The sequence below is a fragment of the Lissotriton vulgaris genome, chromosome 8, assembly GCF_964263255.1.
Source record: "Lissotriton vulgaris chromosome 8, aLisVul1.2, whole genome shotgun sequence".
Lineage (NCBI taxonomy): Eukaryota > Metazoa > Chordata > Amphibia > Caudata > Salamandridae > Lissotriton > Lissotriton vulgaris.
This window is the reverse complement of record NC_141696.1, coordinates 1,527,731,277-1,527,758,630: the sequence shown is the minus strand read 5'-3', so window position 1 is coordinate 1,527,758,630 and position 27,354 is coordinate 1,527,731,277. Positions and strand designations below refer to the sequence as shown.

At 46.7% G+C, this 27,354-nt stretch overlaps 1 protein-coding gene across 2 annotated transcripts in view; it reads right to left on the bottom strand.

Annotated features, from left to right (window-relative positions):
- LOC147699095 (butyrophilin-like protein 10) overlaps window positions 1-27,354 on the bottom strand; it is a 219,597-nt gene that overhangs the window by 67,753 nt on the left and 124,490 nt on the right. For both annotated transcript variants that reach the window (XM_086935659.1, XM_086935658.1), the window contains exons 2-3: window positions 25,994-26,049; window positions 7,603-8,001 (exon numbers count right to left, since the gene is read on the bottom strand). In XM_086935659.1, the coding sequence (XP_086791785.1) occupies window positions 7,603-8,001; window positions 25,994-26,045 (451 nt within the window). In that variant the 5' untranslated portion in view covers window positions 26,046-26,049. The remainder of the gene's footprint in view (window positions 1-7,602; window positions 8,002-25,993; window positions 26,050-27,354) is intronic.

Below are 27,354 nucleotides of genomic sequence, written 5' to 3'. Positions count from 1 at the left end.
TTTTGCTCCTGGGTTGCTGCTACGTTGTCCGGTCACTTGCCCGTTGGCTAGTGACCCTCCAGACGATGTCCTACGTTTGTTTCACCACTGGTCTAGCTCCTCTAGACTAGCCCTAGTCTCCTCCTGAAGGGGACCCTCCTCGGACCCTCCTGGTCCACTCCAGACGCCATTTTGTGTCGCCACGTGGGCTTGCCGTAGCCAAGGCTTGTTGCCTCCTTCACCGGATCCAGCATCGCCAGCAGCAGACATCCGACATGGGACAGCTCGCAGACCTCCAGCCTGGTCGACATCAGCGCCCTGGTCCGTGCAGCAGCAGAATCCAGTGTCACCTCTTCGCCTTGCTGAGTGACCTTGTCCGGTGCCATCCTGGTGCCCACCTAATCACTGGCTAGTGATTCAGAACTCGGTCCCCTCTGCTTACAGGTACCCTTCTCCACTGATCCAGTCCTTGGATCAGCCCGGAACATCTTCACTGGTCGCCTGCCAGCAACTTCGACTTCAGGCTCCTGGTTCGTCAACGAGGATTCCCGACGACACTTGAACCCTATGCAGCCGCAGCCCCTCGGCTAGGTAAACCGAGTACCACGGTGCTCCAGCGTAGACCCACTCTCTAAGTGTCTAGATCCACTTTCGTTTTTGACCTACCTAGTCGGGTTCGCCCGAGAACATTAACTTTGCCTTTACTAGCCTCCATAGACTTTGTCCCGCATTGCGCGTGAGAGTTTCCACTCTGCACACGACTTCCCTAGGCCTCCTGCTTCTAATCTAAGCGTTCAGCATTGTAGGCCCAGCGGTTCTAAAGCCTCTGAGAGTAGTACTTACCTGCTAGTAATTTCACTTTCCACTTTTGTAGTATATGGTTTTTCGTGCCCCTCGGGCATTTGTGTAAATTGTGCAACTTTCAGTATTTCTTTAAGAGTTTTGTATTGTGCTTAGTACCCTGTCCTCATAAAGAGTCCAGGGTTGTTGTATTATAAATAAATATCCCTTTATTTTCATAACAACTTGTGTGGTGTCCTTTCACTTGGTGTTCAAGGGGTATATGTGATGGTATAACAGCTGTCTTAACACGCCCTCTAGAGTTTAGCCTAAAGACTGCTCTTTTCCATGCTACTAGGATAGCTGGTCTATAAGGTTGACTTACAACAAATCATCAATAAGGGTCGTTTGGACTGATACATAGTGATCACTAGAATAGTGAGCACTGCATATCAGGCCAACTTCTCACAACGAGCTGACCTCGTCATGAGCACCCAACGGGTTAATCGAAAGGTCGTCGGGGCTGGCATCATTTGAAAGGTAATCAACTAAGAGGCAATCAAAATGGTGGATGACCCTTGACCCGGTCACTCTACTACCGCACGGCCCCCGTGTGCCCGGATTCTGCTGCCGCTGCCTGCTTGGCCCTCCTGCTGCCACCTCTCCTTAGGGCCCCTGCTCTCCAGGCTTGCCCTCACTCCCCAGGCTTGCCCTTGCTCTCCAGGCTTGCCCAGGCTTGCCCTCGCTCTCCCCCGCTCCGCTTTCCCGCTCTTTCCAACCCCCCCTCTGCTCCCCGCCACTGCTCTCCTGCAGCCCCGCCCCCTTCTCCTGTCTCCCGCTCCCCATTCGCCACCCTGCTCCCGCCTCCCAGCTGCTCCTCCCTCCCACTTCGCCATAAATGGCGGGTACCGTGCGTACGGCCATGCGCAGCGGGCGCGCCAATTGTGCGCCGAAGGCGCGCCAAAGGCAAGCCCGTCTACGCCCGTCCGCGCCTGGACCGCGCCCAGTGCCAGAACCCCTGGACCCCGCCAGAGCCAGCCAACCTGACTGAGCTACGACGCCGCCACCATCCACGCACTCAACACCGGCCGACATCCAGCCTGCTACCAAGCCACCCCGAAACGCACCCACGGAGCCTTCACATGCCACGCCTGCTATTTCATCTGCACTCGGTCCTGCACCGCGCCAGCCAAAACAGCCGCGAACAACAACCACCTCAAGTGCATCCTGCTCAACACCCGCTCCATCCACAGGCACGCCGTCGAACTATGGGACCTCCTGGACAAAACGGCACCAGACGTCGCCTTTTTCACGGAAACCTGGATGAACCCCTCCTCAGCCCACGACATCGCCATTGCCATCTCGGACGGCTACAAGATCATCCGGAGGGGCCGCGTCAACCAGACCGGAGGAGGCATCGCCATCGCCCACAGAAACACTATCCGCATCACGACCAACATCGACGGCACCCTCGCCACCGCAGAGCACCTGCACTTCCAGATTCACACCGACTCCAAGACCACCCTCAGAGGAACCCTCATCTACAGACCCCTGGGAACACACTCACACTTCAGCGAGGCCATCGCAGACTTCATCAGCCCACTCGCCCTTGCCTCCCCCGACTACATCCTCCTACGAGACCTCAATTTCCACCTGGAGAACGACCAGGACAACAACACCACCGCCCTACTAGACAACCTCACCAACCTCGGATTCAAGCAACTGGTCAACACCCCCGCCCATTATGCCGGCCATACGCTCGACCCTGTCTTCTCCTCCAGCAACCACATCTCCTTCAGCCACACCACCGAGCTCCACTGGTCCGACCACAGCTGCGTGCACTTCAACTTCAGGAAAACAACGACCCACCACCGACCTCAGCAAACCCCCCGAAGATGCTGGAGCAAGATCACCACCAACCAACTCACCACCTCCTTGCGCCTTAACCCTCCCACCAACACCACCGACCCCAACGAAGGAGCCCGCAACCTCACACAGTGGATCACCGACTGCGCCGACACCCTTGCTCCACTGAAAAACCCTCCCAGCAACCTCAACAACAAGAAAGCTGTGTGGTTCACCAACGATCTCAAAGACTCCAGGAAATCCTGCCGTGTCCTCGAGAAAGCCTGGCGCCACAACCAGTCAACGGACAACATGACAGCCCTCAAGAACGCCACCCGCAAACACCACCAGCTGATCCGCACCACAAAAAGGTCATCCTTCGGAGAACGACTGGACAACAACACCCACAACAGCAAGGAACTCTTCAACGTCGTGAAAGAGCTCTCCAACCCCAACACCAGCAACAACGACATCACGCCTTCTCAAGACCTCTGCAACTCTCTGGCCACCTTTTTTCACTGTAAGATCGCCGACATACACAACAGCTTCAGCGCTCAGATCACGTACCCCACCACCGAACCTACACCCCCCACCACCACCATGTGCGCCTGGACTCAGGTCAGCACGGAAGATACCACCCACACAATGAACACCATCCACTCGGGCTCCCCAGCCGATCCCTGCCCACACCACATCTTCAACAAAGCAGACTCCATCATCGCACCCAAACTTCGGGACATCATCAACAACTGCTTCATATCCGCCAACTTCCCGGAGAGCTGGAAGCACGCAGAGATCAGCGCCCTCCGGAAGAAACACACCGCAGACCCCTCAGACCTCAAGAACTTCCGCCCCATCTCGCTCCTCCCCTTCCCTGCAAAGTCATCTAGAAAACCGTCAACAGCTGACAGCCTTCCTGGAGACGAACGGCTCCCTCGACCCATCGCAGTCCGGATTCTGAGCGAACCACAGCACCGAGACCGCCCTCATCGCGGCCACCGACGACATCCGGACCCTGCAGGACAACGGAGAAACCGCCACCCTCATCCTGCTCGACCTTTCGGCTACGTTCGACGCGGTCTGCCACCGCACCCTGACAACCCGCCTCCGCCACGCCGGGATCCAAGGAAAGGCCCTGGAATGGATCACCTCCTTCCTCTCCAACAGAACCCAAAGAGTCCGTCTCCACACCCTTCCTCGCAGAAGCCACCAAGATCATCTGCGGCATACCTCAAGGCTCCTCGCTCAGCCCCACCCTCTTCAACGTCAAATGAGCCCCCTCGCAGCCATCACACACAAGCACAACCTCAACATCATCTCCTACGCCGACGATACCCAAATGATCCTCTCCCTCACCATCGACCCCACCTCCGCCAGAGCCAGCTTCCAGGACGGAATGAAAGACATCGCAGACTGGATGAAGCTCAGCCGCCTGAAACTGAACTCAGACAAGACGGAAGTCCTCATCCTCGGCCCATCTATCTCCGCCTGGGACGACTCCTGAAGGCCCCTTGCTCTGGGCCCCCCACCCAAGCCCACGGACCACGCGCGCAACCTGGGCTTTATCCTTGACTCCTCCCTCACGATGGCCAAGCAAGTTAACGCCGTTACCTCCTCCTGCTTCAACACTCTCCGCATGCTCCGTAAGATCTTCCGCTGGATCCCCACTGGAACCAGGAAAACGGTCACCCAGGCCCTCGTCACCAGCCGTCTGGATGACAGGAACGCCCTCTATGCTGGGACCACCGCCAAACTACAGAAAAGACTCCAGTGCATCCAGAACGCCTCAGCACGACTCGTCTTGGACATCCTCCGACACAGCCACATCTCCGCCCACCTGAGGGACCTGCACTGGCTCCCCATCAGCAAAAGGATCACGTTCAGACTCCTCACCCACGCACACAAGGCTCTCCACGACTTTAGCCCCGAATACCTCAACAACCGCCTCACGTTCTACACGCCAACCCACCAGCTCCGCTCCGCCAGCCTCGCCCTCGCCACCGTCCCATGGATCCGCAGAACCACCACTGGAGTAAGATACTTCATCTACCTAGCCGCCAAGACCTGGAACAACCTCCCCACCCACCTACGACTCACCCAGGACCACCTCTCCTTCAGGAAGCAACTCAAGACCTGGCTTTTCGAGCAGTAGCAGCCCCCCTCCCCCCACCCCCTCCCAGTGCCTTGAGACCCTAGCGGGTGAGTAGCGCGCTTTACAAATACTCTTTATTTATTGATTGATTGATGTGATGTAATGGTCCTAAAGTGCCACATTAAAAGCACATTTCCCAAATACTGCGCGAGAGATATAGACATGTCTAGCTGCAGTGATGCTTTGGCACTATATGTATAAAGTGAGAAGTGAGCTGACACATTGGGTTATCTAGATTTCAATAGCTCTCTTGTTTGATTACATTTATAGGTCTGCCTATAGGCAACTGTACTTCTCAGTAAGACAAAAAAAATACAATAAGTAGCTGCCCTGAGAAAAAGTGTGGTTTGGATCATTTCCATAAGTTATTGACTTGTATGTGGTTTTTGTGGTTTTCGTGGTTTGCCGTTGCATGGAGGACTTTCCACCAAGAACAAGGCATGACATGGATGTTATATGCCCCATTAGTGTTCTGATTTATTTTAGTGATGTGGAATCAAGTAGTCCTTTGTTAGACTGCAGATGTACCATGGGGAAGGCTGTTTGCTTTCTTTCCGTGTGGAACTGAGCGTTGGGCGTCCTTGATACTCAATCTTGTTTTCCTCCACTCCAGGGCAGGGGGTGTGGTCAGCCTTGTATTATTTTCAGCATACGATGGCTGCCCCCCTATATTTTGACCTAAAATATACCAATCCAAGATAAGGCACCAAAAATTTCCTTCGATATCACTTCCTGTTTTAACCATGAATGTAGGAAGTTGGACCAAACCTGAATGTTTTGCAACGCATTTTAAGTGTCTTTTGCTCTGATTTTAGAAGTGATGTTTCTGTTAGGCGGAGAGGTATGGCGCCGCGTCAGGGCGACTGACATTGGAATCTGGGGACCACGTTTTGATCCCTGGTGGCGGTGGCAGACTAGCCCAGCACCATGTGACTCTGGGCAATAGCTTGCTTAATCTTCCCGACGATCCTTACAGGTGATTGTTCGCACTTTACAAATGTGGATTATTATTATGTTAGATTCCATATCCCTTCATTGGCTCTGTCTGTGGCCCAGCATTTTGGGGAATCTGGTACCTTGCACTTTTCATCTGCCAAGAGGACCCTTGATTAAAATATCTCTTGGTACCCCCTTAGATAGTTTTAACCAACTTTCTTGAGTACATTCACCACTGAGTCCCCACACACCTGCATACATCACCACGGCTAAGAGAAAAGATCTCCGCCATAGAGCCCTCTCGTGATTCTGTGGGCCATTGCAGCACCGGCCACACGAGGGGCTAAGCCCGAGGATGAAGCATGACACCCACATGGGTGTGTGAGGGCAATAAGGGGGAGGGGAGTTGGCCTAACGGTTAGGGCGGTCCACCTTGAATCTGGGGAACTGGGTTCGAGTCTCGTCAATGACGCTGAACGTCCTGTAATTGTGGGCAAATCACTTAATCTCCCTGTGCATAACAAAGAAAATTGTATGCAATGCACCTGGTGCTATGTAATGCGCTCTGATACACAATTCGGGTCAAGTTCGCACTATAAAAAACTCTGGAGAACAAAATAAGGAGGACCCCTCTCTTCATATACATTCCAACCAGACGTTTCCTATAAGGAACAGCTACCAACTTTTCTCATGCGCATTTTTCACTTTTTTCCTTCATTGGGATATATTCTAGAAGGTACAGGCTTCCTTCGTGTATCTAAGTGTGCAAGGTAAACATTGTGGCTATGAGAAATGTTCTCCCATCCTCAGACAATTAACCCCTCCAATGCTCATGACGAGCTCAGCTCGTCATGAGCCACAGTTCCCGTGAGCTCATGACGAGCTGCTCGTCATGACCTTTAGAACGCTCGCATGTTGGGTAAATTCCCCTGCTGTGCGAGCGTTCTAAAGAAACGGGTGTGGTCATGACGAGCTGAGCTCGTCATGAGCACCTGGACGCTGCGCGCGCCCCCCTTCTCCCAGCACTGCAGGGGAATGTGGCTAGCAGCCAAGGAGTTAAACAGAAAGGAGCAAGTACTTTGTCCACCCCTTGGCATGCAATAAGAGACACAAGGCATGCCAGATTAGCAATGCAAGAATCCTATGTCTTTAAAACCAATCGGTGCTGATGAAGTAGACCAAGGTGGGTTGGTCAATAAATGTGGGGTCCTAATACTGGTAGCAGTGGATGCTTGCCAACATTTCTGGCCACTGAGTTAGGGACCTGATTAAGAGTTCCTTTATATTCACCAATTGGCTAGTAACAGGAGCTGGGATTACAAGATTCACTACAACTCCATGGATCTGTGATGACTCACATGGAGACCCCACTTACTCAAGGTAGGTGAAGTCTCCTGATAAAATACTGGGGGGAAATGAGGAATTGGGCATGAAATCACTAATTTCTCTGGCAACTCCTAAAGCTCCCCTTGTAATTCCTGATAACTCCACCCCCTGGGTTTACTATTGCCCCTGGTATCAGTATATCATAAGATAACACGTGCATTGTAAAGTGCACGTTCACATACAAGGGTATCTTGGCACTGAATAATAGATGTTCATTGATACCCAATGACACTCATTATATCAACCTCAGAAGGATACAAGGCTGAGCGGATCCGCCACGATTTGAACCTGTGACCATGTGGTCGAACACAGGGCCCTATAGTGGACACATTAGTTCACTAAGCCACCCGTAACTGAAGGATTGAGTTACTGGGGAAGATAATGGGGACCTCATAATAAATCCTTTTACTTCCGCAAAACATCCAAGAGCAACTCACAAAGCAGGAAAAGGCGGGGAAAGAAGGATGAGAATGAGATACATTTGTCTAAATCCGGCAATTGCGGAAAGTATGTACCAGTCTTACCTTCCACCAGGAGTTTCATCACTCTCTCCCCAACACCATGTGGGCTTTTGGCTTTGCAGGTGTACACCCCTTCATCTGGGAAGCCAACATTCTCGAGCACCAGCGAGAGCACCCCGTCTCCGAACTCCTGGTGCGAGAGCTGTATGCGCCCCTGGTACTCGTAGCTCTGCTCCTCACGCAGCTCCTCGTTGTTGCTGTAGGTGAACAAGATCTTCGGCTCCTTGAACTCGAAGCTCTGCTGGATGTAGGCGTAGATGTCCGACACCTCGATCTCCTCGACTATGTCCTCGCGCTGCCAGCTGAAGGACAGCTTGTCCGCACCCTCCACAAAGGTGAGCTCGCAGGGTAGGTTCACCGTAGAGAAGGGCCGAGCCTTGATTTCCTTCATGGCAGCAGCATCTGACGGGGTAGAAAGGGAGACAAAGGGTCAGGATCGCAAGGGAAGTGACCATTCTGAGGGGTGGGTAGAAGGTGACCTCAAAGGGCAGCAGACCTCGGTACAGGTATGTCTATGAGATAAATTATTCATTGTGAAGTCGCATAAGGTACAGTGGTGCAGAGTAGATTGGTGTAGAGTTCAGTGGTGTAGAGTGCATTGGTTTTAAGTATAGTGTTTTGGGGTTCATTGGCGTAAAGTGCAGTGACATAGAGTGGTGTGGAGTCCAGGTATCTCTGTCATCACAGCAATACTGTCCAGTTCATTGTCGTCATTGACTGTAAGAATAAGCACCACGAATGTTTCAAGTGCATGAAGGACAAAATATCAGAAACACAAATATCGTGGGACAGAATGTTGTGTCCAAAAAATTGAGGTCAAGAATATCGTGTAGGTCATTTTCTATGGCTAAGTAAAGTTTTGCTATACATAACTCCACCTATATGTACCTTGACGATGTATATATCTTCAAGGTATGGAGATCTGGAGTTAAGAATAGTAAATCTATATTTACCTATTTGCACTTACCTTCTCGATATTCTTGTCCTCGACATTTTGGGGACGATATTCTATTCACACGATATTTGTGTTTCTGATATTGTGTCTCCGATCCGAATGCACACAAGGCATGTTGAGATGTCTGCTCAGTTGCCCCTCCTTTGGGCAGGTGACCAGCTGTACCGAAGAGTGAGTAGGTGAAAGCAGTTGCTCAGTGTGCAGATCACAGTTGGGAGGGTGGATGCGAGCTCAGTGATTCCTCTCTTGATTATCTGAGCTGGCAGTGCTGTAGAGAGTCTATATAGCTAAATCCCGTGCACACATACATAATCAGCAAGTAAATACAAGTGTTAACGTAAGCAATATGTACAGAATTCTTAAGTGATGCTGTAAATTATTTATTTTGATGAAAAACACAACCAGCCGACACGTGTTTTGTCAAGGAATAGTAGTCCTACGACTCTTCAGGGCTGGGAATGATACAAATAATGGTGTAAACACACAGTATAGGGTGACTGTAACTGCAGAGCACATGCTCTCTATATTGCATCAGTGAAGGTCAGCCGGACACACGTGGAAACCCTACTGAACAAAACCAAAACGCAGGTGAGTGAAGTGTACATGTGAAAATCTGAGTCTAACGTAAGTGGTATCAAGTGACAGTGAAAGAAAATGTAATACATCACTTTTGAATTAATAATACAAAGACCTAATAATATACAACATAGAGACTTGTGGAGTGGCGCAAGTTAAAAAACGGGGGTGATACAATTGAAACTAGATATATGGTGAAGTGCAAATGGAAAGGTTTTGTAAAAAAAGCTCCAACTGAAGTATGAAAAAGTGAGAACAGGAAAGAGGGTAGCGGGAAAAAGTTAAAACTCCTGTTCGCGGTAAGTATATATGGGACAAAAATACAGTTAATAGAAGTACCTGTAGAGAGTTGCGTGTAGTCTAAAATAGTCAAGAAGAGAAAACAAGGGTATACATGTATAAGTCATTTTACATTCAATAGAGAGGGGCACACTGTCATGACAAAATGGTTGGGTACCAAGAGCAGAATTACTGGCAGGTACTCCACAGCATTGAGAAGGTGGTGCGACGCTCTGGAGGAGCTCTAGAGTTATTTGCCTTTCTAGAGACAGCGATTGTCAAGGGCGGTGGATGGGAGTCTCTGAAGCTCAATCAATCTGAATTTATAAAGCGCAGTTCATCACTTGATAGGGTATTCAGGCGCTAGCATGTCCTGGTGGCTTTTTCGAACAGCCATGTCTTGAGGGCCTGAGTGAATCTTGCCTGAGTGAGATTGTTCTGTAAATCGTGAGCCTTCACATTTGTTGGCCGAAAAACATGATGCTAGTGGCAAGGACCCAGACCCCGCGGGTGCCTAGAAAGGGTCTCCCTCGGGTGAGAAAGGAGGACCCCAAGGGTTGTACCAGAGGCCAATATCCAGTCAGAACTATTTGGAGGGGAGGGGTGAGGTACCATGCGAAATTCTTCTCCACTAAACGATTGGAGAGAACACTAAAATTCTAATGCATCCACAAACCTGTGACGGAGAGATCGAACACGCGAAGCCCTTAGCACATGCCCACGATAACAGCAGTGCAACAAAATGCATTCATAAGACAAAGAGAGCCAAGCAATCAAATGAGGCAGAACCAAAGGTGGCAATGACACATCTGACACAGAGACAAAAAAATTAATTGTGCAAGGCACACAAGACCAACGAAAGGAAAAGTGAACTATTGAGTAGCGTACAAAAAGAACATCAACATCGAGCAAGCTAGGAAAGCAGGATGACAAAAGAGACGAACTAATATCAGAGGCTCTGAAGATCTACCCCATCTTCCTCCCAAAGATGTGGACTACCCGTACATCTGAAGAAGGCCCATAATATAAATGGGCTGGGGCAAGAGAAGAAACTGACAAAACAACAACAAATAATGGATCACAAACACAGCTGGGACCACCAGGGAAAAGGGAAAGATATACCCAGACAGTTCCCCAAATGTTACATAATTAACAAATTAGGATATCCCCATATGCACCAAACAAACACTAATGGTGGGGCCCCCATGCAAACAAGCTCCTGCACACGAGAAAGTCAACCTTGCAACAAGCGACACAGTACGAGAGAGGAACATGTACAAGAAGAAAAACAAACACAGCAGCGAAACATTCCCGACTGGGTAGAAGTGTCGAACTAAGGAGGGAAAATTCCATCACTTGGGCAAAACGTGGAAATTGGGTTCACTCAAAGATCAAACAGACAATGCATGGCAGTGGAGAATGTGCAAGACTTGGCCAACAAAGACAACAGACAAAAGGATATTTTATGTTGGTCTGTATTAAATGAAGATGGACATAGATCTGACTCATAACACACCAACAAAAATGAAAGACATACTTATCAGCAAGACACAATTCAAGGTAAGGGAGAAAATGAGGAACACTACCCAACATCAGCATTGTCACCTTCAATGCTCACCCCTGAGCTCAACACGAAAGGGGCACGGGACATCTTAAACAGGTCTAACATACTACACCTATTACATAACATTCCCTCTCTATCCTTTCTTACCAGGGCACATCTAACTTCAGTGAAATTTAAATGCCACCCAGGGATCAGCCAAAGAGAATCCACATTAACCGAGTGGACTGATAATTCCAACATTCAGAACCTTTTAAGAGAAAGCAAACAATTCAAAGAGTGGGGCATATCAATCAACAAACAACTACAGAAACAAGCATTTGCAATGCAGTAGGTCTCGCATTATTAAAGTTTGAGCTATTGGCATAGCTAATAATAATGCAACACCAATAGCTCAAACATTCAGTAATGCGAGACCTATTGCATTGCAAATGCTTGTTTTATTAACCTTTAATTTTCAATGTTATCATACACAGTAGAGCAGCATAGTATGACAATGTATGCCTATAAATATACGCCAATAGGTATGGGGAATATAAAGAACTCCCAACTGGCCCCATGTCCTTTTCTCTGAATCTCCAGACACTTGATCCCTTGCACGGACATAAGCACCTGCTATAGACCAGGATACCTTGGTTATAGTACATTCACCCACTCTGTTTCCTCCCCCATTGGTTGCCCCATTTTCTGTATCCTCGCCGTCAGAAGAGGTCACGGTCGCCTCCGGATCTAGGAACACAGCACACAGGTCCTTCCAAACAGCAAGATCTTCTATTACTCTGTCATCACAGATGGTACATACTCTCGAGTGTTTGCATGACATACAGGTGTGCATGGGATCTATTCCCAATAGGCGGGCGCTTTTTTGGAATCGGTTTTATTTGGTCGCCGCCAGTAAATCTGTCTTGCCAAAGAATCGGTAAAATATTCACACGGTGGTCGGAAGCGAATTTCGATTTCTTCATAACTTGTTGAGTGTATGCTCGTGTGCATGTATCCAGATATTTACATAGGGTCCATGTGCATGGGAAATCCACTGTGTATAAACAATGTGTGATTCACATATGCCTCGGGTACACACAATGAAATAAGTGGGGGGCTGTAGGATGGGGGAGGCAGGTTTAGGGAGAGAGTACTCGTATGCGATCAGAGTGATTAACGAGTGTAAGACGTCAGGAGCCAGCCATCCTGTCAGACCGAGGGACGAAGGAAGTCTAGAGTGTTCTGGGTGCGCCTTGCAGAGGCAATGCTGCAAAGTCTTCAAGTGCAGCAGCCAGGGCCTTGTACCATGCCTGCTTCGAAAAGCATCACACAAAAGGATCGCTGGGGCCATTTCCTTGCTTGCTTTAGGGCCCACGGCAATCTTACTACACAAACGGGGCTATCCCGAGGGCCCAGTAGCGGCCTCTTTGCAGTCCATGCACTAGAGACAAAGGAGAGACAATGGAGCGTCCTGGATTTGAAGCCCTTACAATCTGCCAGCGGATGATTCCGAGCAATGCTAATCTATCTGAGACGATTATTTAATTGCTCAAGGCAGGGATTAAGGTTAGTGCTAATTTAAGGGTGAAGAAATCATTTGTTGTGTAAATGCGAGTTAAATCGGCTCCAGCAAAACGTAGCTCACGAAAAGTAGGCTGCAGAGATGGCAAGTAGTATGTACACGCTTTGGGACAGAATACGGCAGAACAATAATCCACTCACATCTAATATTTTGAACGTTAAAATGACAGTAACTTTCGTTATTATTACGGAATGGTTAAATGTACCGGGAGGGAAATAAAGTATGAGCACGATCGCGGAGTATGCACGAACACATTTAGTAAAACCAATGTTTCTAAAGTGTGAATGGTTTTAAAGTGAGCTAAAGGAAGGCAGATTAGGTCAAAGAAAACTGGAATTAATATGGATGAATAATTACAACCTAGATGAGAGGATATATTTATCGGATGAAAAAATACAATTATCCCATCACAGCTTCAACAAGACGTGCGCAAAAACGAAACCCTGCCGTGGGGCGGGACTTCCGTCATCGGAAGCCTGCACCCACGGAGTGCCTCGACATAAACAGTGCTGGTGACGCGGGGCTCCCATGCCCGAGGGACAGCCCCGCGGAGGCTGCAGAGTCCGGCGATGCGGTGAGTGGGGTTAGTTAAGGGGGGGGGGTCTCTGTATGTGCGCGTCTGTGTGGGCGGGGGGGGATTGTCTGTGTGTGCGCTCGTGTGGGTGTGGGCGCCGGGGGGAGGTGGGGGGGGGGCGGCAGGTGTGTGGTGTGTGTGTGTGTGTGTATGTATGTGTGCGTGTGTGCACTCGTGTGTGTCTCTGTGTGCGTGCGTGATCCATGGTGACTGAAGAGCCTGCCGGAATCGGAGCGCGCGACCTGATCCGATCCCGGCAGGCTGCGTGCGTGCGCGTGCCAGTCTGTTGTCCCAAACCTCGTTAGTCCTTGAAAGCCAGAATGATTACAATAGGACTCCACTGCGACAATCGCTTTCGCGATTGCATCGCAGTGCGAGCCCTAAAAATGTCCACATGGGCTATCGGGGGAGGCAGTATAAATTCAGGTGCCACTAAGAACCAAGTACAATCTTAAGAGGAACCCAAAAAATAACACCTTTTCTTGGGGGGAGTAAGATCAAAATTCATTTGTCTAACAGCAGGAGCGAACATTTCAAGACAGAGGAGCAAGTAAACAGACATACCCAGAACGGATCACTGACATAATACCAAATCCAAAAATATAGACTTACCAAAATATCGATGCCAAAATATAGAATGTAAAAATATCGAATTCCTATCTACAAACAGGTAAGTACAAAAATATCGAATGCAAAATATCGTTTTAAAAAATATAGTTAGTAAAAAAATCAATTTTTTTAAATGTCTTAAAAGTAATTTAAAATTAATGAAATAATAAATATAATTACCTAAAACATACTTAAAAATACTTAAATAATCTTAAAATTATTAAATAATTATTGTATTACCACTCCAGTGAGTGCAGCAGTAGGGAAAACGTTGGATAGCGTAGGGGTAAAAATTACTATTCCCAATCCAGAGAGTGCAAAGTAAGGAAAACGTTGGATAGCGTAGGGGTAAAAATTACTAAATCGATATTATATTACTTATCTTCAATTCGATATTTTTCACCACTATATTCTGTCCATTCGCTATTTTGTCCATTCTATATTTTGACTTCGATATTTTGGTAATTCGATATTTTGAATTCGATATTTTGTCTAGTTACCACCCAGAACAATCGGATTGGGCCTGGCTCCCCACAGCTCTCACAAACAACTACAGGGAGGATAAACTCCTAGAGTAGGAAAGAAAATAAAACACGCAAAAAGCACCCTTAAGATAATTAATTGGAATGTGTCAGGCCTACATTCCTTTATGACAGATAACAAGACACTGGAATTTTATCATACAGGTGATAATCTATGCATACAAGAAACATGGTCGACTATCCCCATTCCAATTCCAGGGTTTCAAATTATCTATATACCTGCACACAAGAAAAATTTGCTTGGAAGATCAATGGGGGGACCTCACAATATATGTGAAACTATACCTGCAAGTGAAAGTCAGAGAATGTAGAACTGCAGAAATGCAAACCGGATTCCATAAAGGAAAACGGGATGCGTTAAAAAAAGAAACTTTTAGACCACTGTTTGCTCTTAAAAACATTTTATTTACATTTCCAAAGGGGAATGGGTCTCTTATGAACCCATTCCCATTCGCGATTGAGTTACCACCTCCTTTGAGGTGCCAGTGAAATATTATTGTTTTGAGACCAGAATTTGGTTGCAAAATATTAAAACATACCAATGCAAATTGGTATTGGCAACGGATGTACTAAAGATGCCCGTTCCAAATACCGAATCACAAACCCAAATTGTGATTCAGTAACAGTTACCGACTCGCAATTTGGCTTTTGTACATTAAAAAAAAAGCATTTTAGCTGTCACAAATGAATGAATCTGCAGATCAGGCCATTTGCAATCTTCAAAAAGCTTCATACACGTGGCCCTAAATCACCAACCACCTGAGCGAACTGAGACACTTCTATAAATACTCACTGTAAAGGAGTAAATGGGTAAAAGAGACAATGAACAAGAAAAAACAGAAGTTAAGACTAACCCCACCGACTAAAGGAGAACAGGAACATCGATTGTCAGTATGGCTACCTAGTCAGAAACTACAGACTATATATATATATAGTCTTTATTCGTTTTTTTAAATACATAAAAAACCATAAAAGCTTTTCACAGTTTATAAAAATTTCACATTAAAAATGAAGGAACATACAACAGTACATTAATATACGATATCCGAATCTAACAGTGGGGGTCACTAGCCAATGCTACTAATTGTACATACAACTTCTTTTGCAGATTTTAATCTTGGTTACGCGGCGATCTAGGGCCGTTATCATAGATTTAGCCTATGTTTCCACACAGATTTCAGAAATTTCACTACAAGTTTGCAGATCCAATCAGACTCTAAGAACTGTAAACGCAGCATGGCTGGCCGGCATCTTATAAAACCCAATAACTTCAACAAGGGTAAAAGCCAGAGCTTACGATAATCATCGTAGAACTTACAGAACAAAACAGAGTGGATAGTAGACTGTTCTGAAGTATCATCACAAGGGCATAAGGGGAGAGTATGGTCCCAGCAATTTTGAACCGGGAAAGCCACCAGACGGTGGAAAATATTAAATCGAAATCTGAGCAGAAGAAAACGCTCGAACTGCGACAAATCATACAATAGGTAGGCCTGAATTGAAAAGGTTGTCTGGATCGCCAAAGAATGTTGAACAGAGGTTTTACTTCCTACTTTGGCGATTTGCAGCTCCTCTAAGTGGCTTAAAGCCCTCAGTTTCAATTCCTTTTTGGATATCTCGCAGATTAACTCTGGTGTTACATAACAGTCCCCTAAACCCAAATTGTTCAGAAAATTATTTACATATCTGAGCCAGCTAATTTTAGATGCACGATCCAGTGCCATACAATCAGTGAGGATTTGTTTAGTAAATTAGTTCTTACAGGACGTCCAGATTCTGCGCCAAAGCAAAATTGGTTGAATCTTTGCCAGATCCTCTAAATGTGGAATCCCCAGTTCGGTATGACAAGCAAACGTTGAGATGCATTTAGGTGCCGCTAATAGGAATCTTAAAAAAGTATTCTCCGCCACTTGCAGGGGACCTACGTTTGCATGCCCCCATACTCCGGCCCCATACAGGGCAATTGCCTGGCACTTAGCTCTGTAAATCTGCAGAAGTTCTAGTGGTGGCCTTTTGCCCAGCTTCTGCGAAAAAGCTATAAGCGCCGCAATTGCTCGCAATAAATGTAATCTCCGAGCCTCTATTGCGGGTTTCCAATTTAACTTGTCATCTATTATAATACCTAGATAAGGGTATTGGTCCGTACTTTCGATTTTTTCTGTGGCTAGTGAGATTTGTTTACACCCTTTCCCTCTGCCAGCTACCATCACATATGTTTTTTTAATATTTATTCTTAAATCTAGGCTCCCCATAAAAGTGGCATACCTATCCAGGGCGTGGAGTATGTGCCAGTATTACTGCGTCATCAGCGTAGAGGAGAGCGGGGACCGGACGTTTTCCTATTTGTGGGAGATCCTGGGCCCCCCTCAGCGTTGCCTCCTCCAACCCATTGGTGTATAGTGAAAAGAGGAAGGGGGCCAGGACACACTCCTGCCAAACACCCCGCTCTATCCCAAATGACGCGGATAACTCCCCTTTCACTCCAAATCGTACCCTCGCAGAAGCATTAGAGTACAACTCCCTCAGATAAACAATCAAAGGAACATCAATGCCCATGGATAGGAGAACTGTCCACAGTTTTGAGTGGGACACACAATCAAAAGCAGCAGACAGGTCGACATACACCATGTACAACCTGCCCTGCTTCGGTGTGGCATATTTACCTAAGAGCATTGATAGGTTCAGGGCTTGCTCAGTAGTCCCATATCCCTCCCTGAACCCAAACTGAAGGTCTGAAAGGATCCCGCCATCGTCAGCCCACTGCTGTAAGCGCTCAAGGATCACTCTCCCCACCACCTTGCCTAGCGAGTCCAGCAGTGAGATCGGACGATAGCAGGATGGGTCTTGCCTATCTCCTTTTTTTAAAATTGGAACCATGATGGATTTGGTCCAGGAGGCCAGCAATCCTTTCTCCGTTGTTGCTCTAAGCACCCTAGTCAGAATAGGGCCCCACAGATCCATATTGGATTTGAAAAAATCTACGGGAACACCGTCTGGGCCCGCCGCTTTCCCATTGCTTGCCTTTAACGCCAGACATATCTCGCTTATAGCGGGTTCCCACAATATTGGATAAGCTACTGGGCATTGATTCACACTAGGCGCCGAGTTCCAGACTCCTCTGTCAGGGCCTATCTGAAATAAGTGTTCCACCCAAACAGATTCCTCAATTGCGACTTCTATTGTTTGCATATTATGAGAGTCTATTAAATAAGGGAATTTAACCACTCTCCAGAATGCCTCGCTATTTCTGTCCAGGGAGCTTTTATGGAGTTGGTCCCATAATTCTTGTTTCAATTCAGCCTTCCTCTCCTTACAGGCTGTGTTGTACTCCTTTCTAAGCATTCTTATATCCTGTTGGTCTCTATTTTCTTTATTTAATACTACTTTCAACTTTTTATGTGCTGTCGTACATTTTTTTTTAAACCATCCTGGTTTCGTGCAGGCCTCTCTTTGTAACTTAACCGTTAACAATTCCTTTATCTTCCCCATGATTAACTCAAAGTTATACAGAATTTCCTCTGCCGGAGTACCCATGTCTAAACATTTGACTATTGAGGGGTAAACTGCATAAATCAGGGCTTTAGTTACTTCCCCCGGGTCACACTTATCCCATCTTAGGGAGAACCCATTTATTTTGGATATGTGCAGGGTATTCTGCGTTAGGGCACGGGCTATGTTCTGTGAGGACAGCCTAGTGGTTATTAAGTGGAGATCAATACTCAAGGCACAGTGGTCACTTAAAGTATTCACCAACACATCAAAGCTCGTAACTCTGTTAGCAATAGTGTTTGAAACTAAGATGTAGTCTATTGTTGACCCGTAACCCCTCCCCCGAAAAGTTGGAACCAATAGTCCGGAATGCACGTCAGGCTTATTAGCCATAATAAGCCCCAGATCGAATAGGACATCGTTTAAATATAGCCCCGTGCTAGTATGACTGAAATGTACTATTGGATCGTCATGTTCATCCACAAAGCCACATAAATTACTGTTACTATGTGGGCACGTGTACTGATTAAAATCACCCCCCCATATTATACTAGAACTAGCTCTACCTCCCACTTTCTGCATCAACTTGGTAAGCCTTTCACGAATACAGGCCGAGAACTTCTTCACCTGGTCCTCCACTAGGTTATTATAAAAGTTAAGAAAAAGAAAGGTCTCTTTGTTATTCAGCGTTAAGCTAAGCAGCTGATAGTTAGGGTCTAGTTGTACTACTGTTGTTTTTAAGCCCCATATCGTGCTAGATATGAAAAATGTCAGTCCTCCTTTAGACCTACCTGAAGTAACAGGTAGTGCGGGCGTGAAATAGGTTTTATATCCTATAAGATGCAACTCTGTTCTCGCCCAAGTCTCCTGGAGACAGATTATATTATGATTCTGAACAAAGTTCCATAAAGTACCATCTTCAACCTTTGAGCGGAGGCCCGCTATATTCCATGAAATGATTTTTAATGATTGACCTACATTGCGTTCTGTACTGTCCACCAAAGTGGAATTGAGACCTCCCGGTTGGGACTCACCCACAGAGACAAACTCTATGGGTGTATCACCCGATATGTCGGAACAAATACCACCATTAAATTCAACCTCTATATTAGGGGATACCTCAGTTTCTTCCATGCCAGAATGCGGGTGGGGGATGGAATTACTGCTATTTCCCATTTCATTTTGTAATTCCCGACCTTCCGTTAACAAAATTCCCACCCTTGCATTCTGAATTATTGGACTAATATTCTGATTGATGGAAGGTGTAAGTCAATCCACGCCCTCCATCCCATACAACATTGAAAAGTGGTTAAAAGTTGGAATGTTGTAATCAAATTGTCCCATATTATCCATATGGGAAGGCTGATTCATGGGGAAATTGTGTGAATAGCCAAAGTAAGATTGATTGGGACCGCGATGTACTGTGTTGTGTCTGTATGCTACATGATTTCCCAGAGGAAAACCTATTGGGGGCTGAGGGAACTTCTGGGGATAAAAATGACTTAGATAATGAGTGGAAATTTCCTTGCTTCCTTTCGCATCGTACCAGTCACCGATGTGTCTCACTGCTCTGTAATCTTTGAAATTAATTATAATAATATCACCTTTTCTATCCTTTGGTCGTGCTCCTACCCAGTTCACACGTCTAACATTTAGGATTTCCCCATTGATGTGGGCCGGGAGGGGTCTAATATTGCGCAGCCAATATATGACCTTATTTTTTAAGGCTACATGATGCTCTTTTACTCCCTCCGGAAGAGTTAGTACTCCAAACATAATTATTACAAATGGAGCAGAATCCGGGGGTAAGTCGACCCTTTTCTGAATTGGGTTAATTTTGTATTGTGGGGTTGCTGGACCAAGGTCTGGTTTATTTTGTTGGATTTCCTCTTTACCCCCCCCATTCCCCCCCACCCCCGTCCCGCTTTACCTCCATTTCGCGTGGTCTGTTTTAGTTTTAGGGCCACTTTTGGGGCAGATGATTTTTGTATTAAGGGTAGGGTGGGGCATTATTGGACGGCAAAGGTGGTGATCTATCCTCTACACGAGTCTTTTTTGTTTGTACTGAAGGAAGCATAACACCCTGAATATTAGGCAGCGATGAATTTTTTAAAAACTCCTTTTCTATAATAACTAATTGTTCCCCTATCCTCTTCACCCTTTCTATCAGTGGGGAAATTAATGATTTAATCAGTTTTTCCATGCTAGGCAATAACTCTTTGGCAAGTGTAGTTGGCAGCTGTTCCACTAGGGTGTTTATTGTTGTAGTCTTTCGCGACCCTCTCACTTTGACTCTAGGATCTGGTTCACGCTTCTTATTCTTATTGCCCAAACAAGCTTTGCCCAGCTTCCTTTTTTTTGACGGTGGGGGGATATTGCTAGTGGTTTTAACTAGTACCTCATCTGTAGTGGGCCCGTTCATCAGTGACTCAACTTCTACGATTGATGAAGTATTTAATGAGTTTTCAATTGAAGTTACGGTTTCATTTAACTCCTGTGTTAATAAATCTAGAAGAGGCGACTGTGATAAGTCTTTTGCGTTTTGGGGGTTGTGAATTTGGGCTTTAACTACCTCAGCATTCTGTTTAAGAGGTGTCACCGCTGTCTGTATTTGGCCCAATGACGATCGTTTTTGGTCAACTCCAGAGAGAGGCGTTTTTCTGTTAATACGATCTCTTTTTCAAGGACTGAGGCAGCCCTCGTAATGAAGGCGTCTAGAGTCCCCCTAACAGAACCTCCCCCCAACGAAGGCCTACCTATACCACCACTAAGTCTACTCATAGTTAAATACCCTCAGTGGAAAGGGAAAAAAGAAAATATCAGAAAAGCCCCTAGGGAAATCCTAACTTACTTCCTGAATACTTGTAGGAACACCAATATAACTTAGGGAACAACTAAACAAGTAGGGGTCAACAACTCACAATATATTTGCAATAAATGTGCGCTAAGTGTCCCGGTCTCTAATGTAAGTGGTGTGACCCAGTCCAGCCTCGGCCTGCCCCAGACGGCCACAGACGGTCCCGCCCTTGTCCCGGGCTTGTCCCGGGACGTTCCCGCGCGCTCCCACGCAGCAGAAATAGGTGCCGTTAATAAGGAGTGTGTGGTGCACAGGGGGCGGGGCAAGCAGGGAGAGCGGGCCAGGTGGTACGAATTGGCCAGGCAGGGACTCCTGGGAGATAGAGTCCCTGCGGTACCGCTTGCAGCCCTGCTGCAATGCTCCAAGACTCTCCAGCTGTCACAAGCCGCCACACAAAGAACAAGACCCCCGCTGGCTTCCTCTGCGATGCGGGACCCACGAAGCGGGTCCGGCGAGCAATGGCATGGCAGGTGGAGCAAAAGAACAGCCCAGCACAAATGTCCAAGGGAGGGATCCGCTCAGGGCACAGTCAATGCGCTAACAATCCCAAGTGCTATTACAAACTGATATCTTGCGATTTGTCTAACCACTGTCAATCACTCGGGATAGCATTCCAACCCATTGTTGTTTTGCCTACAATGCCACCGCGGATTGGACTTAGCCATATGCAAATATGGTCCTGGGAACGGTCCAGCCTGAACTGCCAAGTCAGGTCCTCTCTAAACCGGAACATAAGCAAAATAGGACTGGTTCTGTCCTATTTGGACTTCTTCAGTTGGGTACAGTTTGGTTCCAGTGGCACAGTGAGCAACGGGCCCACATTTGGGCATAACTGCTGCATTTAGAGCATCACAGTGAAGATACAAAACGGTGTTTGATTAATTGCTTTAATTATTTTCAACCACTGGTCATTACTCGGGCCGCAATCCAAATTATTATACTATAGAAGGAACTAAAGGCATAGCAGCTAAACTATATCATTGGTTCAATGACCCTAGAAAAGACATCATCAATTAAAGTGAAGTATCAGGAAATAGACATTGGTGACCAATTGTCAGAAGAAAATGGAAGTACTGCTATCCACACCCAGCAAATATCCGCAAAAGATAGATACTGCATTTCAAGTTCCTTCAGAGGTAATATACCACCGTATGATGCCTGCACAGAATAGACTGGAAAAGTGAACAAACATGCAGTAGGGGTTAAACCCTGTTAGTAGACTGATCAACCTGGTCATACCCTAATATTCATAAATTCTGGCACAAGACAAGCCATGAAACATCACAAGTAGAGGGACATGCAATCCCATGTTCCCTTCCAGTGATGCTCCTTGGGCACGCGACTGAGGCCCCTAAATCTACACGGAGACTTACTTGAACACTAATTTTATTAATTAAACGCAGCGTAGGCGTGGGTGAATGAAGGGGCCAGCACCAGAGCACAAGCAATGGACACAGGATATAACATGGTGTGACATGTACCTGAAACATATAATTTGCCATGACATGACAGTAGGACACTCAGAGATATAAGAGAACCAGATTGACGATACTTAATAGAAAGGACGCCTCCACCACAGGACACAGAGAACATACAAGTAGTGTGGTTTCATAGTTGATACGGGTTTAAGAGTCTATACATTAAGAGTCTATACACAATGGGCCATGTCATTAATTAGTAGTAGTGCAAAGTGACATTGCTGGATACTCTTGTAATAGAATAATGTAGGTTGAATGTGTAATGCCAAAGCTATTGGGATGTATGTAGTGTAAGGGGGCAGTGCTACGTCCCCATGGACTCTTACATCCTGCATAGGGCCGGGGCAGACTGGTGAAGGCTTCTCATGGGTGTGGAGAGATAGATCACTGTCTGTATGTACTCACTTTACAGCTCGGATATATGTCCACTGGCAAATGGGCCGGACTGGAGCCATTTCACTATGTTGGATAAGTATGGATGTATGTATGCATGGATGTATGCATTTATTTATATATTTTTGTATGAATGTAGTGTTTGTATGTTACAAACCTAGCCAAAAGGTGCCGCACAGGGCCAAAGTGACAAGTGAGTGAGTGATTGGGGCACTGAGGCAGCGAGAGCTGAAGAAAGAGGTTTTAAGTTGACTTGGGTGGTTGGTTGAGTCAATGGGTGAATGAATGGCTGTGCAGATTTGTCAGTGAAATGCACATGAGTAACTAAGTGGACCAGTTAGTGAACACATAAGTTGGATATGAAATGGACACATGTAACTACATGCTCTGCTGTCAGAATATATATACTTGCCAAACTGCAATCTGTGCTGTCTGAAAAATGGACTGGTGAACAACTGACTGGGTTATCTGAAGCTACAGGCGTGCTGCCCGAAGATATGGACTGGGAAAACTGGGAAAACTACAGACTTTAATGCCTGAAGATATGGACTGAGAAAACTGGGAAAACCAAAGACTTTACTGCCCGAAGATAGGGACTGAGAAAACTGGGAAAACCACAGATTTTACTGCCTGAAGATATGGACTGGGGAAACTACAGACTTTACTGCCTGAAGAAATGGACAAGGAAAAATGGGAAAACTACAGACTTTACTGCCTGAAAATGTAGACTGGGAAACCTGGGAAAACTACAGACTTTACTGCCTGAAGATATGGACTGAGAAAACTGGGAAAACCACAGACTTTACTGCCTGAAGATATGGACTGGGAAAACTGGTAAAACTAGAGACTTCACTGCCTGAAGGTATGGACTGGTAAAACTGGTAACACTAATGACTTTACTGTCTGAAGATAAGGACTGGTAAAACTGGTAAAACTACAGACTTTACTGCCTGAAGATATTGACTGGTAAAACTGGTAAAACTACAGACTTTACTGCCTGAAGATATGGACTGGGAAAACTGGGAAAACTACAGACGTTACTGCCTGAAGAAATGGACTGGGAAAACTGGGAAAACTACAGACTTTACTGCCTGAAGGTATGGACTGGTAAAACTGGTAAAACTACAGACTTTACTGTCTGAAGATATGGACTGGGAAACCTGGTAAAACTACAGACTTTACTGCCTGAAGATATGGACTGGTAAAACTGGTAATACTACAGACTTTACTGCCTGAAGATATGGACTGGGAAAACTGGAAACACTACAGACTTTACTGCCTGAAGATGAGGACTGGGAAACCTGGGAAAACTACAGATTTTACTGCCTGAAGATATGGACTGGGAAAACTGAGAAAACTGGGAAAACTACAGACTTTGCTGCCTGAAGATATGGACTGGGAAAACTGGGAAAACTACAGACTTTACTGCCTGAAGATATGGACTGAGAAAACTGGGAAAACCACAGACTTTACTGCCTGAAGATATGGACTGTGAAAAAGGGGAAAAACTACAGACTTTACTGCCTGAAGATATGGACTGGGAAAACTGGGAAACCTGGGAAAACTACAGACTTTGCTGCCTGAAGATATGGACTGGGAAAACTGGGAAAACTACAGACTTTACTGCCTGAAGATATGGACTGGGAAAACCAGGAAAACTACAGAGTTTACTGCCTGAAGAGATGGACTGGTGAAAACCGGGAAACCTACAGACTTTACTGCCTGAAGATATGGACTGGGAAAACCGGGAGAGCTACAGACTTTACTGCCTGAAATTATGGACTCGGAAAACTGGGAAAACTGCAGACTTTACTGCCTGAAAATATGGACTGGGAAAACTACCGACTTTACTGCCTGAAGATATGGACTGGGAAAACTGGGAAAACTACAGACGTTACTGCCTGAAGACATGAACTGGGAAAATTGGGAAAAATACAGACTTTACTGCCTGAAGATATGGAATCATGTGACAACAGGCTCTGCTGTCAGATGATATGTACTTGTAAAACTATACACCGTGCTGTCTGAAGATATGGACTGATGAAAAGCAGACTGTACAGTCTGAAGATATGAACACATGTGACTACAGGCTCTGCTGTCAAAAGCATAGACTTGTATGCATGTAGCCAGGTTCTAAGCTGGGATGGTGCAGTGAGCTAAAAAACGGTGATGGATCTAGCCCTGATCTCTTGACTGGGTAAGAGTATTCTGCATCATTCAGAAACTCTGTCCATCACCACCCCCTTTTCCAAAATCCTAACTGCACTGCACCCATTGAGACTGCACTGTGCCCACTGGTTTTTCACTGTATTCCTGCACTGCACCCATTCTGACTACACTGAGCCCATTGGTTTTTCACTGTATTCCTGCACTGCACCCTCTGGGCCTGCATTGATACTGCTGGGCCTGCACTGCATCCGATGGACCAGCACTGAGCCCGTTATGCCTGCCCTCCACCCACTAGGCCTGCACTGCTAATCCTGAGCCTGTACTGCACTGCACCCGTTGGGCCTGCACTGCATCTAACTGCACTGCCCCCATTGAGACTGCACTGTGCCAACAGTTTTTTCACTGTATTCCTGCACTGCACCTGCTGGGCCTGCACTGCATCCGATGGACCAGCACTGAGCCCGTTAGGCCTGCCCTGCACCCACTAGGCCTGCACTGCTACCGCTGAGCCTGCACAGCTACCGCTGAGCCTGCACTGCTACCGCTGAGCCTGCACTGCTACCGCTGAGCCTGCACCGCTTCCATTGAGCCTGCACCGCTACCATTGAGCCTGCACCGCTACCGCTGAGCCTGCACCGCTACCGCTGAGCCTGCACTGCTACCACTGAGCCTGCACTGCTACCGCTGAGCCTGCACTGCTACCGCTGAGCCTGCACTGCTATCGCTGAGCCTGCACCGCTACCGCTGAGCTTGCACCGCTACAACTGAGCCTGCACTGCTACAGCTGAGCCTGCACTGCTACAGCTGAGCCTGCACTGCTACCGCTGAGCCTGCACTGCTACCATTGGGCCTGCACTGCTACCGCTGAGCCTGCACTGCTACCGCTGAGCCTGCACTGCTACATCTGAGCCTGCACTGCTACATCTGAGCCTGCACTGCTACCACTGAGCCTGCACTGCTACCATTGAGCCTGCACTGCTACAGCTGAGCCTGCACTACTACCATTGAGCCTGCACTGCTACCGCTGAGCCTGCACTGCTACAGCTCAGCCTGCACTGCTACAGCTGAGCCTGCACTGCTACTACTGAGCCTGCACTGATACCATTGAGCCTGCACTGCTACAGCTGAGCCTGCACTACTACCATTGAGCCTGCACTACTACCATTGAGCCTGCACTACTACCATTGAGCCTGCACTGCTACCGCTTAGCCTGCACTGCTACCGCTTAGCCTGCACTTCTACAGCTGAGCCTGTACTACACTGCACCCGCTGGGCCTTTGCTGTCTCTGCTGGCCCAGCAGTTTCTCTTTCAGTTTCATAAGAAGGAAGGCCGCTTAGACATACTGACCTGCACAGTACAGGAGACCAGCGAGGCAGAGGGCGATCCAGAGCAGAGACATCCTCCTGTGGATAAAGAGAGGAGCTGCATGTGAGTGGCATTGTTCCACAGCAGGCAGTGCTCATTTACAGGATCACTGTATACATAGGATGGGCCTGTTCAAGTTCCTTTCTTTTATTTATTTTTTTTATAATTTTTTATTTGAGAATTTCTGGTACAAAAAGATATACAATTCATTACTGCATAAAAGATTATCGTAAGGGTATAGCAAAAGCATGAAATATAAAAACCGGGATCAAGTGGTAAACAAATACATAACATAGAATCAACTCTTCAAGGGGGGACAAAAAAAGAGATAAAACACCTGACAAATCTATACGAAATATATAAAAGATTTGGCACAACCACAGCTATAAAAATCCACTCAATTCCTAGATTTATACATGAGCACCAACACAATTAGCATTTTATAATCTGGAATCCCTCCAGCTTTTTAGTGGTGCCCAGATACTCATACCCATTTCCCATTTTTTTTCTCTTGTAATTATACAAACAGGATTCTATATTGTGCATTCCCAACAATCTGGCGAGCCACATTTGGAAGGACGAGGCTGTAGTGTCCTTCCAGCCAGCAGAAACAAGAATCCGGAGCACCGCTAATAACATCAGGGTAGGGGATAGATTGATCTTAACATCTAGCAGCCCCTCCCAGAATTTCATGATTTCCCTGCGGATTCGGTTTAGTTTCTCACAGTGATAAAACATGCGCAGTAAATCCGCGGGACCATCATTACACCTAGGGCATCTATCATCTTCCCTTGCGCCCCACGCAAACAGCTTTGCTGGGGTTTAATATAGGTAATATAATGTTTTATAATGCTGTGCCCGCAGATTAGAGGAGCAAAATAATTTCCTATTTAGAAGTAGGGCTTTATTGAGGTCGACATTTTGCTGCCAAAGAAGACTCGGTTTTCTCCAGATCATCCTGGGTGCCTAGCAGCAGACCATTATGTACTATTTTAATCCTTTTAACCCCTCTTAGTAGGTATTCCATCATCATATTGCCAGTTTCCAAAGAGATCCGGGGTCTAATGACCGACAATGTTTGAAAAATCTGACCATATTTAAACCATTGATTGGCAGGAATACCGTACTTCTGCTGAATCGGTTCGAAACCCAGGATGGAATCCCCTTCCATAATGTCGCCTAAAGTCTTAACTCCCAGCTCCTCCCAAATCCGACAATTTCTATCAATACTGAACTGAGGGAAAAGGCTAGAATTCCATAAATGGAGGTAGGCGTTCTTCTTTGGGATATCCAGAATCTTTTGCACCGCTTTCCAAACCCCCAAGCCCCTTCCAAAACCTTAT